Genomic DNA, 14,675 nt, shown 5'->3' on the forward strand with positions numbered 1-14,675 from the left:
AACCAGGGCAAGAATATCCTTGTCAGGTTTTTCCCACTGGGACTCCGCTTCAGTAACTGAAGATAAAAGGTACAAGGCATTTCACCCTGCAGAAGGCAATATGTTAACATTCAGTTTGACACAAAAATATCCTGGGAAAATGGTTCCAAAAGTTTATTTGAATATTTAATTTACAAAAAAAAAGAAAAACAGGAATCATATATCCTAGTTGCTGTCCTATGCAAACTGAATAAGCTAAAACTGCATATAAAATCCATGCCCACTTAACATACTATTATAAATGTAATTATGAGAAAGCAAGGAACGGGTAGGGAAGATAATAGAAAATAAACATTACATACATTCTTCTTAAGAGATTGTCTAAGTAGCCAATCCCATCCAAGATCACTTCTCTCTACATTCCATATTTCCTTAGATACACTGCATGTTACCATTCAATAGAAATATTTTTTTATACTTTATTGAACTTAATTGCTAGTCTTTTTTTCATTCACTTCTTTCCTTGACCGATTTATCCCTGAATTTCTCTTCCCAAACAGAAATGAACAAGAAACACTGAAGACACATATACTGTATGCTGTCTTTGGTAGGGATGCTTATGTGGTTAAAATCAGTAATTAATTCTCAATTTATTTTACAGGCGTTATGGCAAGAAATTCAGGATTACATTTGGCAAAAGACAGAGAGATCTTTACAGTTTGCTTGAGTGTTACTGGCAGTCAGAGCTGAATATGTAAAATGAGTCGTCTACATTGTTTAAAAATAGCAATTTCCTCCAAGGTTTTAACATACTCTTAAGAGCAATATTCCTTTAGAGAAATATAGCCAAAAACAGATTTACTATATAGGAAGCCATCTCATCCCATTGTCCTCTTTGCAAATCATACAAACTGGAATTAGTGCTGCATATCCTGCCTGTTTGATCATCAAGGTGACAGGCTGAGAGAGCTAGAGAGGGCATGTAATGGAAACTTCTACATCTCCAAGAACAAAAATTTCACAGTGTTCTAGGTGCATGAGAGAAAGAGCAGCATAAACAAAATTTACATCGCAAAGCCAGATGAGGCTTGCATCAGCTCCTTATCAGAACTTCTGGTAAAGTTCAATTGAGTTTTTGACTGGACTGTGTACTTCCCAGAATATGAATGAAAAATAAGCATAGCCTTCTATACTGGGTCCTTTCTGGCATTAATATAGAATAACTTCCCATGAATGTTTGCCACTAACTGCAAGCCAGCTAGCATTTTCCTCTATCTAAACCTGCCATGTTCCCAGTAAATGGAAATGTGACCTAGATACAACAGGTGGGAGCTGGAAAACTGACCATGTTCAGTACAAGAACACCTGGATATAATTTGTACAGTACAAATGAAACATGTACTATTGTCAGAGAGAACTAAAAACTCTAGCAGGGGGAACAATCACCGTCACCAATTTGGAAAAGGAATCAAGAAAACCTCTTTTTTAAAATGCATTAAAAAGTATGATAACAGGCTGCAGGGCAACATAGAGTCACAATATATTAGCAATTTCTGGACCCATAAAACATTTATAAAAGCATCAGCAAAGTATTTTAAATATAAAAGGAGTATGAATAGATCCTTTCAATCTCTTCTCCTGCACCCCCCCTCCCAAAAAAAAGCTCCACATGATTTGTAGTGTAATAAGTCAGATGAATGATCATGGTATTAAGGCATAAATGGTAGACATCCGTTTCTATTGTCTCAGCTCAACATAATTAGCTGGGAAAAGCCCATATCTGCCTTTGCAGACTCCTCTCCACCAGCCATCATCTATCATTTCAATATTGGTAATGATATCATCTGGATCAAAGGAAATCTCATCGTCCCCAGCTGTGGAAAAAAAGGAAATGTTAGAAGGTTTAGCAATAAGGACTTTGAAACTCAGGTTTAGGTCAGCTGATTTTGTTTTTCAATACCCTTGCCCTACATTTCAACTCCCATCCCATCCTAGAATGAACCATCAAATAACAAAGGCATGAACAGAATCATTTTAAAGCTGAACAATTGAAACCCAGAGAGAAACACCCGAATAAAAGGAAATCATCTCCACCAGATAGAAAACGAATCTAGCAAAAGATCAAAATAGTACCCTAGATCTTTGTGAATTAAAAAGTATGTCGTTTGATAGTGGACAGGAGAACAAGTCCCACCGAGCAAGCCTTGCCTCTATTAGGAAGAAATTCCAGACTTTAGGAGTAGCCACTGGCTAAGCCCCTTTCTGTGGGCACTACTTTATGGACACAGAGTAGCCCCACACCAAGAGACTCCACAGACTTGGCTCAAAAAGGAAACCATGTTTTCAACCAAAATATACATTTGTGTTTCACAGATTGCAGGTGCTGAGAAACAGACTGGAAACATCTTAAAATTCTGGCGTTTTTTCTAGCACCCGAAAGTCAAAGCTTATCATTACCTCCTTTCAAGTAGGTTATAGTTTAAAAAGCACTTTTGGCATTCACAGATTATCTGATAGGCTCAGCAGAAAACGCACAAGCCAGAAAAGTGAGAATAGCTCTTGCTAAAAATTTTCAGCAGTGGGTCCTCCTCCTAACTCAGTCGCCTTATCTGCAGATAATGCATAGGCAGAGCTTCTGAATTAACACATCAGGCCTGGTGGAGACTTTATACCTAGATAGCAGCTTCTAGAAGAGCCCACTCTGTACCTCGTTCTTGTAGGTCATCCTCAACCTACGATCACAATTGGGACCAGAATTTCCGTTGCTAAGCAAGACTGTTGTTAAATCACACCCAACTTTTTTCTTTTTTTGCATGATTGTTAAGCAAGTCACTGCAGTTCAGTGAATCGTGTAGTCATTAGGCAAATGTAGCTCCCCCCCCCCCAAACTTTACTTGTCAGAAGCTGGCTGGGAAAGTCACAAATGGTGCTGGTATGACCCTCAAGTCACTGTAATCATCATAGATACATGCTGGTTGCCAAATTTGGATAACGTGGGGATGCTACAACAGTCATAAGTGCAAGGACTGGATGCAAGTCACATTTCCCAGCAATGTTTTAACTTTGAATGGTTGCTAAATGAATAGTTGTTGAGGGTTACCTACAGAAAAATTCTATAGAAGCAGCTCTTAATGAAAGCATGATGAATGGACATGAACATAGCAATTAAATAGACCTTGTTTTGGTTCCAATTAGCAAGTAGCCTAGGAGGATATAAGCAGCAATCCCAAAGTCAACTGGTGCCATTAATAGTGATGTTGTTTACCATTATTATTTTTTTCAGAAAATCTAGAAAAGGTTATTTGGAAGAGTGTGAACCTCTAGTCCACCGAACAAATACAGAGAATTCTGTAGAAATCTGAGCCTAAATATGTTATAAACTAGAACTATAAAACTAGCTATTGTGTTACTTACCAGCCTGATAATCATATAGGGCTATAGCTGTTATTCCAAGATCATTTTCATATTCATAAGCAGTTTCATCTAAAGACAAAAATACGTTTCACTACAGGACTTTCAAATCATCCACTTTGTACATGGTCTGGCATTTATGAAGGTCTCCTTAGTGGTACAATCCATATAATATTGGCATTTTTACTGCACCCATTGGGAACTGCTAGTTAAGCTGTACCCTCACAATTTACTCTTTAAGTTCCATGCTCCTTGAAGAGGCTTCCTTTCAAATATTTGTGTTGCTAACATCTATATCAAGCCCTGCAACCAAGTGAAAAATTTGACAGTAAATGAGTTTTTTCTCATTTTCGGCCTATTTTGCTTCTTAATGTTTCTATCTTGCCCCTAACCTCTAAGCAGTTTAAGGCAGCATGCTGAGTTTTCCTTTATACTGGCCAGACCCGTGTAAGCACATTCTAGACCAACATGGAGTCACCCAGCTATTCAGAAGTGAAAAGAGAAGCTGTTTAACCTGCTTGATATTGATTTCCTACTGCAGCCTCTTCGTATACGGTCCCCGATTCATAGGCTGGCTCTCTCTGACTAACTGCTTCTTGATAGTCAGATTCTTCAGCTTTGCTGTCCTGTTCTGGCTCTTGTACATTTGGAAGACTTGCATTGGAACTTTTATAACCAGATTCGAAGGAGGCAGCATCCTACACAAATAAAAGCAATCATTACAGAAGACATCAAGAAGAATTTATCAAGAAGTTCCCTGCTGCTGGTGCTGAAGTGACCATTATATTTCTGGTGATATTTTACCCTGAAATACACCATTCTTGAAAATATTTGATTATGAACATCATCCATTGTGATCTATTAAGCAAAAAACCCCAGAATAGGGCGCCTTGCACTATTCCCAAAAGTGATGGGTAGGCTGGGGCAAAAAACCTATTTCAGATTGCATCTGGAATGTAACATTTATTAACTTTAAAGTAATTTAACACAGAAGTTGCTTTCCAGAGTTTTCCCCCTTCTGTCACTTTAAAAAACTACAGTTTGGCCATTTTGGACACATCTTAGAGGCCCAACCAGAAAACTTTTAGGGAAATTTATAGGGTCTCCAACTGGGTCTCTCAGACGTAGTAAAATGTGCTGAGAACCCCTACCCTATGTGAATGGATTGGGGGGGGGGGGGACAACAACATGACTTCTCTGGGTCTGCCTTCAATCTTTAGGAAGGCATTCAAAACAGGGCTGGGCTGCAGAGTGCTTGAAGGAAAATGTTATTGGGCTGCCTAGTAGCTATTTAGTCAGTATTTATGCCTCCTTTTCCGGAACATACTTTTTGAGTCTGTAAAAGGGGGCAGTCTATACAGTAGTGTAATAAAGATGGCTTGTGCGTTTTGTGCAGGAGCACCCAACCTGATTGGCAGCACATCTGAGGGCTCAGGAAAGGTTGTCGCCCTACCTTACCCCCACCTACATTATGGACTTCTCTACCATATTGTTATGTATAACTAGTCAAGCCCGATATAGATAGATTTTGATTGGTTTATATAGTTAAATTAATCTAACAATTGTAGCTTTTCCAACTCACAGTGGTTCAGGGCAATCTATTAAAATGGATTTACCTGCTTTGTTTATTATTTTACTGGAAGAAGGGAATGAATGCCATCAATATGCTTCACAAAATGCTTTGGAAAAAGGACTCTGACATTGAAACAACCAAACCAACCTCGTAGATTACATTTGATGGCACTTTTTCTTCCTCTGGTTGTGCAGCTAGAGATTCAGGAGGATTCTGTGTCTTGGATTTGGCTTTCTCCTTTTCAAAAAAAGGAAAAAATAAGGTATGATTTGCAAAAACTATTACATAGTTTAAACATACATCAATATGCACAAAAAGTTATTTTTTTAGGTAGATTATGAAAAACCATCTGGCTGCAGATGGTCCAATTTAATCATAGTTATTTGAGGATACGCGTTCATGGTGCAGAAGACTAAAACTGAAGGTAACCAATAAGCAAGAAATACTACCTTAGATTATGATCACCCTGGGTACTGATTCAAGTGATTTTCAGTTCTTCATGATAGGACTACAATGGTGAGGAGAAATAACTGAGGCACGGATGCCACCTTGAGGGCTATAATCATCAAGTTGGGAGTGAGGGGAAGAGGGTAATTGTAATTTATGTTATTTGTACAATGACATCATCATGGCTTCTTACAGGTGCCTAGGTTGCTCACGAAATGCCATTATAGGGTTTTCCATCCCAATTTAGTCACTTGGAATGAGATGGCTCATGCGTTTCTTCCTCCATCACAGCCTTTCTCCGAGGACTCCATTAACATGTAATTGTATTTGGAGTACCTTTTCCTTTATTATTAGGATGTTGTGTTGCTTTGCTGGGAACCAAAATTCAAACTTCAAACTCATACAAATCCTCGACTTACAACTGTTCCATAAATGATGATTCAGTGTTATGATGGCCTTGAAGTTACAACCACTGCAACACCCATGGGGCTGCAATTCAGGTGCTTGGCAACTGGCTCACATTTACGAGAGCTGCGCATCTTGCGCTGTGATTGTGACTGGCCACCTTCCCTTTGCTGACAAGCAAAGCCAACTGGGGAAGCTGGATTTGCTTAATGACCATGTGATTCACTTAATAACCATGTCAGTTACAGCAGTGATTCACTTAATGAATGTGGTAAAAACTGTTGTACAATCAGGTCTGGTCACTTGATAAAGAACCATATTGTTTAGCAATTGAACCTCCAGTCCCTCTTATGGTCATAAGTCAAGGACTACCTGTATTTTAACCACCATGGAACACCACATATTTAAATACTGATAAACTGCCCACAGACACAACCTCTTGGGTGGGAAGGCAGACTATAAACATGAGATATGAATTCATGTAAACATTTTATGAATCAAGTCTATAAATCCTTGTTGACCTCAGTGTTGAGGTTTATTATTTTCCATCTTTATCAGTGATTGTGTGAGGTAAATTAAGCCATTAGAGTACTTGTGTATTGTATTATACAGGGCGCACGTATTATTCAGCAGACAGGGAATTTCTTTTTACATTAATGTCTCAAAGAGACAGTGTGGGTGGCACAAGACAGCCCATACTGGGAAAGGCTGCTTGCAATTTCTCCCAGATTATCTTTAAGATGCCTTTCATATCTTAAATGCATTCTAATAAGGTAGCAATCAAGGAGCAATAATCTATAATTAAAACCATACACGGAACTACTAGGTTGCTTTTCCATTTCTTTGATTGAAATGACTTTCCTGCAGCTCAGCACATAAATAAAAGTGCCAATTTTTATACAATAAGCTGTCTTATTTTTCAGGAACCAAAATTACTATAGAGAAGATAGCATTCATCTCCCGTCAATAAATTTCCAACAGACTCTGCATATTTTATGGCAAATCTACCTCAGAATGTTATCAGGAATGCATTTCCTGGTAACCATATTTTACCAGAATGCAGCAAATACTTCTCCTATCTTTCTCTTTAAATTTACCAGTGAAATGTAGTCTTATGACACTTGTTGAGGTCAACAATTTAACAGAATTCAACAGGAGTACAATAATATAAAAGTGGCTAAAGATCCAATATATAATATTATATTAGTATATATCTTAATGACAATAATATAACAAATGTAATTTTAATATAATAGCCAGTTTGGACTAGTGGTTAAGATACCAGGCTAGAAACCAGAGACAGTGAGTTCAAGTCTCGCTCTAGGCATGAAAGTCAGCTGGGTGTCTTTGGGCCAGGCACTCTTTCTCACCCAGTCCATTTCACATGGTTGTTGTGGGGAATATAGGGGGAAGGTGTGCTGGATACATTTGTCGCCTCGGGTTGTTTGTAAAAATAACAAAGGCAGGATTCAAATAAATAAATAAATAATCAATGCGTAAAATAAATAATTGTCACTAGAGCAGTGGCTCCCAACCTTTTCAGTACCAGGGACCAGTTCCATGGAGAGAGATTTTTCCGCAGACTGGAGAGGACTTTGGTTTTGCATGCTGCCTGCGTCCTACTGATTGGGCTTCACTTTTTTGCATGGCCCTGTTTCTGGCATGCCACAGCCTGGTGCCGGTCCATCCCGGGAGTTGGGGACCCCTGCACTAGAACTAGAGTGTAAGGAATAGGTCTTTCCCGCAGGCTACAGATCTGCCTCCAAGACAGATCATGCTATCAATAGAGGCAGTACAACTGCCTTTGTTCATAATAGAAAGGCCAACGTTAAAGGCAGACATTTATTGAAAGAGAACAGATCTATTGCTTGCACCACAAAGGCTCCCCTCTCAAGATGTTACTGTAAAATTCTCCTCCATATAAAAGTGTAATTTAACAAAGGGCTATTATACCATTTACATGAGATTCAAGCAAAAACAAGTGTTAATTTATCTAACATGAAACAGCATCTCTGATTGAATTTATCCTAAATATCATATTTGGAAAGCTGGCAATTGGTCTGTGATACCAGTTGTGGCTCTACAGATACTGCTGGTCTTTTATTTATCCTGCATCTGCATAGAGCAGGGCTGTCAAACTCAAGGCCAGTGGGCCAGATCTGGGCCACGGGGTGCTTACATCTGGCCCACAGGGCCGGCCTAGAAATAGCAAATGACTGGCCCGTGGCAGACACTGGCAGACAAAACAGGGTACGTGCCCCCCCCACCTCATTTTGGCCGGCAAAGTGCTGCAGGAGGTATCCGTCCCGTCTCCCCCTCCACCCCCACCCCCCGCCAGCCCATGGAGGAGAACTACAATGCTGATCCGGCCCTCAAAGAAATCCAGTTTGACGCCTCTGGCATAGAGTGACAATTTCTTATATACTGCTCAAAAAAATAAAGGGAACACAAGCAGAAGACATCCGAAATCTAAATGAATGAAATAGCCTTATTAAATACTTTGTTCTTCACATACACTGCTCAAACAACTAAAGGGAACACAAAACTACTGTATGTAACAAACAAAGTATTTAATAAGGCTATTTCATTCGTTCAGATCTCGGATGTCTTCTGCTTGTGTTCCCTTTATTTTTTTGAGCAGTGTATTTTATATGATTTATACTGCAACAGGTATCAAGTTATGTGGCTCCTTAGAAAACAACTACAGGTAATCCTTGACTTACAACCACAATTGAGCCCATTTTTGTTGCTAAGCAAGGCAGCTGTTGAGATTTGTCCCGTTTTACAGCTTTTTTACAACAGTTGTTAAGTGAATCTCTACAGTTGTTAAGTGAATCATGTGGTTATTACCGTGTTTCCCTGAAAATAAGCCCTCCCTGAAAATATTTAACCGCATGCGCAGCTGGTCCCTGCCATTTCCTCTGGTTAGTGTTAGGAAGACAGCTGGAAATCAGGTAAGACAGCAAGAGGATCCCCGTCTTGTTCCACGCACCCCAAAATAAGACATCCCCAAAAATAAGGCCAAGCGCTTATTTCAGGGTTCAAAAAAAATATAAGACAGGGTCTTATTTTCGGGAAAACACAGTAAACGAATCTAGTTTCCCCCACTGACTTTGCTTATTGGAAGCCATCTGAGAAGGTCACAAATGGTTATCACATGACCCCGAGGCACTGCAAAGGTCATAAATACATGTCAGTTGCCAAGCAACTGAATTTGATCACCTGATTATGGGGATGCTGCAATGATTGTAGGTGTGCCACTGTTAACTTCAAACGGTCACTAAACGTATGATTGTAATTCAAGGACTACCTGTATTCTCGTAACTCTTTTACAATCCATAATTTAAGAGTCTTAGAATGATTACTACTTAGTTACCTAAGGGAGCTTTTAAAGAAAGCTGACACATACATACTGATCTTGATTTTACTCTCACTCAGAATCTACACTTGCAATGGTGCAACCAAAGTCAGGAGGAGATGGGAAGAGCAGAAGGGATTGTGAGATAGAAAGACAAAAGTATGAATTTCACCAACTTCGAGTGTCCTCCTAGCTTCTTCTTGTTCCTCCTTGTCCTTCGCCATCCTTTGAGCTCTTTCAATTTCCGCCTTTCTTCTGTCTTCTTGTTCTTTATCCTTAGCTAGATTTTCAAAGTTAGCTCTGATGTTGCTCGTTTTGGCATTTGCTGTAATGGTCCACAACAGGAAAACGATTATCCGATAAGCCATTTTTTCCCCTCACAAATCTTCAGAAACAATTCCCAATCATTTGCTCTCAAACTCCAGACTAATTATTTAGTGTACTGGTCAGACTACAAATTATTTGTGCTTATAAAAGATCACAAGGTGTTAAGGAGAGTAACTCATTCAACTTCCTGATAGAAACATCTGCCACAAAACATGCATCAGCTGAAATGCCGAAACTAAAGTGCTTGGGTCTGTTTGATACTTTGCAACCTTCAAGTGGGTGAAACTTTGTCAACAAAGGTACCTCAAAGAGGCTATTCTGCAGACTTCTGGGAGTCATTATTCTCAAATTTGGAGAAATTGTGGCTGCTTCATAGCTGCTGTTTCAGTACCACCACTGCGCTTTTGCAGTCATGTGATCCAGGGGTGAAATGTAAATTTTGTTACTACCGGTTCTGTGGGTGTGGCTTGGTGGGGGGGGGTAATGTGACTGGGTGGGCGTGGCCAACTTTTTTTTTTTTTTTTTAACTTTTCAAAGCATTTTTTTTACAACCTCTTCGGCCGAAGAGATTGCAGAAAAAAAATGCTTTGAAAAGCCTCTCTGACGATCAGGCAACTCAGCTGGGATTGTCAGAGACTTTTTAAAGCATTTTTTTTTACCATCTTTTGGCCAAAGAGGTTGCAGAAAAAAATGCTTTGAAAAGCCTCTGAGGATCCCAGCTGAGCCGCACGATCGTCAGAGGCTTTTTTTAAAAAAAGTTTAAAAGCATTTTTTTGTCGGAAGAGGTTGTAGAAAAAATGCTTTTAAAAGAAAAAAAAAGCCTCTGATAATCGTGTGGCTCAGCTGGGCATGGGGGGGGGGCAGGGATTTTTGCTACTGGTTCTCCAAACCACCCGCCGCCATCGCTACCGGATCGGGTGATCCGGTCCGAACCGGGAGCATTTCACCCTGATGTGATCCCCATTTTCCATGACAGCTTCCTGGCCACTAGTCCAATCTCTTACTTCCCTCCCCTCCCCTGCCTGTTGGGAAAGGGAGGGGAGAGGAGGGAGATTTCTGATGCTCATTGCCAACTTCTCACAAGGAAATTCAATGGGGGGAAGCCAAACAGGAAGTCAAAGTCAATGGCCACCCCACTGATTTTTTGCCCATGGTCATTTTATTTTCTTTGTTTAGGCAAAGATAAAGATACTCCCCAAAGGGTCACGGATTGTCTAGTCTTACTGATTTAAATTAGGAAATGAAAGGTAGCTCCAAATATATGACTAAAGATAGGTTCACACATTCGGTTTAAATAATAGCCCTGCTCTCTAAGGATTGTAGGCAGAAAACAAAAGCCGTGGTGGTGCAGTGGTTAGAGTGCAGTACTGCAGGATATTTCTGCTGGCTGGCTGCTGCCTGCAATTTGGCAGTTCAAATCTCACCGGGCTCAAAGTTGACACAGCCTTCCATCCTTCCGAGGTGGGTAAAATGAGGACCCAGATTGTTGGGGGCAATATGCTGACTCTGTAAACCACTTAGAGAGGGCTGTAAAGCACTATCAAGCGGTGTATAAGTCTAAGTGCTATTGCTATATTACAGTGATGGCGAACTCGGTGCCGAAAAGGTCGCACGGAAGTGTCGCACGTGTATGAGCACGTTCGTGGGGACCACGCTCTGAAAAAGCCAAATTTCTGGGTTCTAGCGTGCATGCACGCCCGATGAGTAGCTGGCTGGTTTTTGGCACTGCTGAGCGCACAAAGAGATTGCGCTGCGGAAAAGCCGAACTTTTGGGTTCTAGCACGCATGCACATACAACAATCAGCTGGCCAGCATGCATACGCAGGCTGGTTTTCACGCGAAGGACAGCTGATCATTGTGCGCATATGCACGCCAGAAACCTGAAAGACAAACAGGCAAGGCTGTGCGTGCCGGGTGATGGCTTCACGTGCCACTTTGGGCATGTGGGCCATAGGTTTGCCATCATGGCTATATTAGATGGCTATCCCAAAGGTGCTTTTCCAACCGGGCTTTCTGTTTTTTCTTTGAAGATGTTTTGCTTCTCATCCAAGAAGCTTCTTCAGCTCTTAGATGGCTACTTGACTTCTGTTTTTTTCACCCACGCTTTAAAAGCTAGACATTTCAAGACTTGTTAGCAGCTCTTTGCTGATATAATGAGAGCCCTGAGATTTTTAAGATGTTAAAGGAAACTCAACTATATAGTTAAAAAAAGCATGAAAGGGGGGATCTTACCAGCTTCTACTGGTTTGGTCTTCTGGTATGTTGAAGACAATTTTTCAATATCTTCAAAAGATGATGCATTCTATCAATACAAGGAAATGGAAACCAGTTCATGTAAAGCCCTGTTCCTCAACATTGGCAACTTTAACTCCAACTTACTTGCTGGCTGGAGAATTTTAGAATTTGAAGTTCACATACCTTAAAGTTACTAAGGGTGAGAAACACTGACATAAAGGAACAAAAATAAATTCCTTAGGCAAACTACATTTACTTCCACATCATAAGTAACTCAGATACACAAGTTCTTCTCAGATATTCTGAAATGAATTTATATAAGACAGAAAGATTTTTCAATTTTAATCTTCCTCTTAACTGGGAAAGCTGCACTAAAACTGCAATGTGTTCATACTGTATACGCACACACAAAACAGAATAAGAGTTGGAAGGGACCTTAGAGGTTTTCTTCTCCAACCCCCTGCTCCAGCAAGAGACCCTATACCAGTGGTGAAATCCATTTTTTTTTTACTACCAGTTCTGTGGGCGTGGCTTGGTGGGCATGGTGTGGCTTGGTGGGCGTGGCAGGGGAAGGATACTACAAAACCCCCATTCCTTTCCCACTCCTGGGAGAAGGATATTGCAAAATCTCCATTCCCCCCAATTCTGGGGCCAGCCAGAGATGGTATTTGCCAGTTCTCCAAACTACTCAAAATTTCCGCTACTAGTTCTCCAGAATCTGTCAGAACCTGCTGGATTTCACCCCTGCCCTATACCATCCCAGACAAATGGCTAACCAGTCTCTTCTTAAAAGCCTCTTGTAATGGAACACCTACAATTTCTGAAGGCAACCTGTTCCACTGGTTAATTGTTCTCACAGTTAGGAAATTTCTCCTTAGTTCTAGGACTATTCCAACCATAACATTCTATGATTCCTACTAGCCAATTGTTCCTTTTCTTTTCACACTTGCACTAAATTGTCTAGGCTTCTGTTATAAAGCAAAAATCTTAATAATCTGTATAAAACAGCTGTGCATGTTTCAAAATTAACACGCCAGGGTTCAGAATTCATGCAAAACCAGAGCAACTTTGGGCTGCTTTATTGATAAGCAGGAAATTGCTCTGGTTTGCATGAATTCTACTCATTAAAGCAGCTCATCTTTTTTCATTCTTACATATATACCTAAAAGGTTTGCTGCTTTGTGGTCTGAATTAAATATAGGTTACTATAATAAGTTGGTTTATTAAAGCTGCTGTATCTCCCCCCCTCTCCCCCCAGTTTTGAACACAGGAACTTTTTTAAAAAACCTGCATGATTTATTGAACAGAAGAGAGGAGCTGGTCCTATGTGAGGTCTGGAGCAGTTCTTTGCAATCTTTTCTGTGGACTGCAGAGTCCTATTTAACAAGACAAGAATGTCTTCAGAGAAAGTACCCTTTATGACAGTGGAATGATTTTTAGTGTTAGTGGAGAATTCTAACCCCATAACTCATTTAATTCAATACCTTGTCCATCCGATCTTTCTGGACACCATACTTTCCACCAAATCCTTTAGAATAATCTAAAAGCAGAACAAAAATGATTTATTGTAAATGCTTTTCTCTCAATGGCTACCAAAAGGATGTTCATGCACAAAGTACTCAGTGACTGCAGCCAAGCCAAAATACAAAATAAGTAGATGCAAAAGGAAGGGTATATATTCTAAGGGCCCCAAAGCATTGCCAGGTATGCAAGTGACAGCAGGCTAAAGCATGCTTCCACATCCATTGGCTGAAATGAAATCAGATCCGAGCAAAGAAAGAGGTGCTCTCCCTCAAGACCCCGGCCTCAGGCCACCTCCACAATGCAGCCTTGAGCAATTGTCAGAGGAGAGACTGAAGTCAGACATTCTGCCTCTTCGTGAAGGCCACTATTTCAAGGCATTACGTGCTGTTTACTTAAAAAGGACAAGTACTGTGAATGTCTTAAGGATTTAAAAATAATGGCCATGTTATGTTTTTAAAGATTGCCAACAACAATACATTTAAATGCTGGACAAACATGTTTGTGCTGGACATACAGTAGTAAAAATCACAAGGATGAATCAAGATTATTAATATATTTTATCTCCTGCTTACTTTGACTTATTTTACAGACAGACGCAATGCACATATATATTACATAGATACACATTTTTGTGAGAGAAACATGAAAACCTGGAATTAAGTTTATTTACCTAAAATGTTAATGATATAATAATTCCAGATGTGCTCATGTTAACGAATACACTGCATGAAGCAAATTATGACTCAAATATAAAGTTCTTATCTAGCTGCCAGCTCAGGTATATTTTTAATGGAAAAAAATTAAAATCATTCTATAATCATTATCATATAATATATAGCTATATCATCAACCTCAGTACTAATCTTGGCAAAGGGATTTAGTATTTTCATTTTGAAAGCATTTTTATCATAATTTTCTGTAATTAGTAAAGAAATCTGGAGTTGTGTACTAAAGATATAGGAGCCAAAGGATTTACTGGCCGGATTATGGAAAGAAAGGAAGTGCTGTGGTTAAAAATATATATGGTGTTGAGCACCCCCAAAGTTTGCTGGAATGTATACCAAGCAGCACAATTAGATGGGATGATGCACTGTCATTCAGGATTATTAAAGTAACTGAAGGTCACTTAATTATTTTCCTGATGTATATGCAAAGGAAGAGGAAATTAAAGTTGCCATGCATTGTATAGGGCTTTGCAATGAATGAGCAGCTTAGGTCTGGGTTAGAAATGACGGCACTGGGTAAGAGTTAGAAGCGGAAACTCTGCCTTGTTGTGACTCGTGCTTCGCTAGCTTCTCCTTGTAGTCAAAGCCCACAGCTGATGGGTCCTGCCTTTCGGTTTGAACACCAAATTTCCCTCCGAAACCACTCTTATAATCTGAGAAATTCAGTATATAAGGATAAGGAAGAAAAAAA

General features: G+C 39.9%; 1 protein-coding gene across 4 annotated transcripts in view; it reads right to left on the reverse strand.

Moving 5' to 3' along the window:
* Positions 1-138: 138 nt before the first annotated feature.
* CTTN (cortactin) overlaps positions 139-14,675 on the reverse strand; it is a 34,220-nt gene continuing 19,683 nt past the window's right edge. For 2 of the 4 annotated variants that reach the window (XM_034417317.3, XM_034417318.3), the window contains 8 exons: positions 14,527-14,637; positions 13,220-13,275; positions 11,733-11,802; positions 9,350-9,498; positions 5,111-5,200; positions 3,905-4,088; positions 3,394-3,462; positions 139-1,853 (listed from right to left, as the gene is read on the reverse strand). In XM_034417317.3, coding sequence (XP_034273208.2) covers positions 1,717-1,853; positions 3,394-3,462; positions 3,905-4,088; positions 5,111-5,200; positions 9,350-9,498; positions 11,733-11,802; positions 13,220-13,275; positions 14,527-14,637 — 866 coding nt within the window. In that variant the 3' untranslated portion in view covers positions 139-1,716. The remainder of the gene's footprint in view (positions 1,854-3,393; positions 3,463-3,904; positions 4,089-5,110; positions 5,201-9,349; positions 9,499-11,732; positions 11,803-13,219; positions 13,276-14,526; positions 14,638-14,675) is intronic. The other 2 variants (XM_034417319.3, XM_087877457.1) reach the window with 1 other exon arrangement.

The sequence above is a fragment of the Pantherophis guttatus genome, chromosome 1 (assembly GCF_059756535.1).
Source record: "Pantherophis guttatus breed Tessera chromosome 1, ASM5975653v1, whole genome shotgun sequence".
In the NCBI taxonomy this organism is placed as follows: Eukaryota; Metazoa; Chordata; class Lepidosauria; order Squamata; family Colubridae; genus Pantherophis; species Pantherophis guttatus.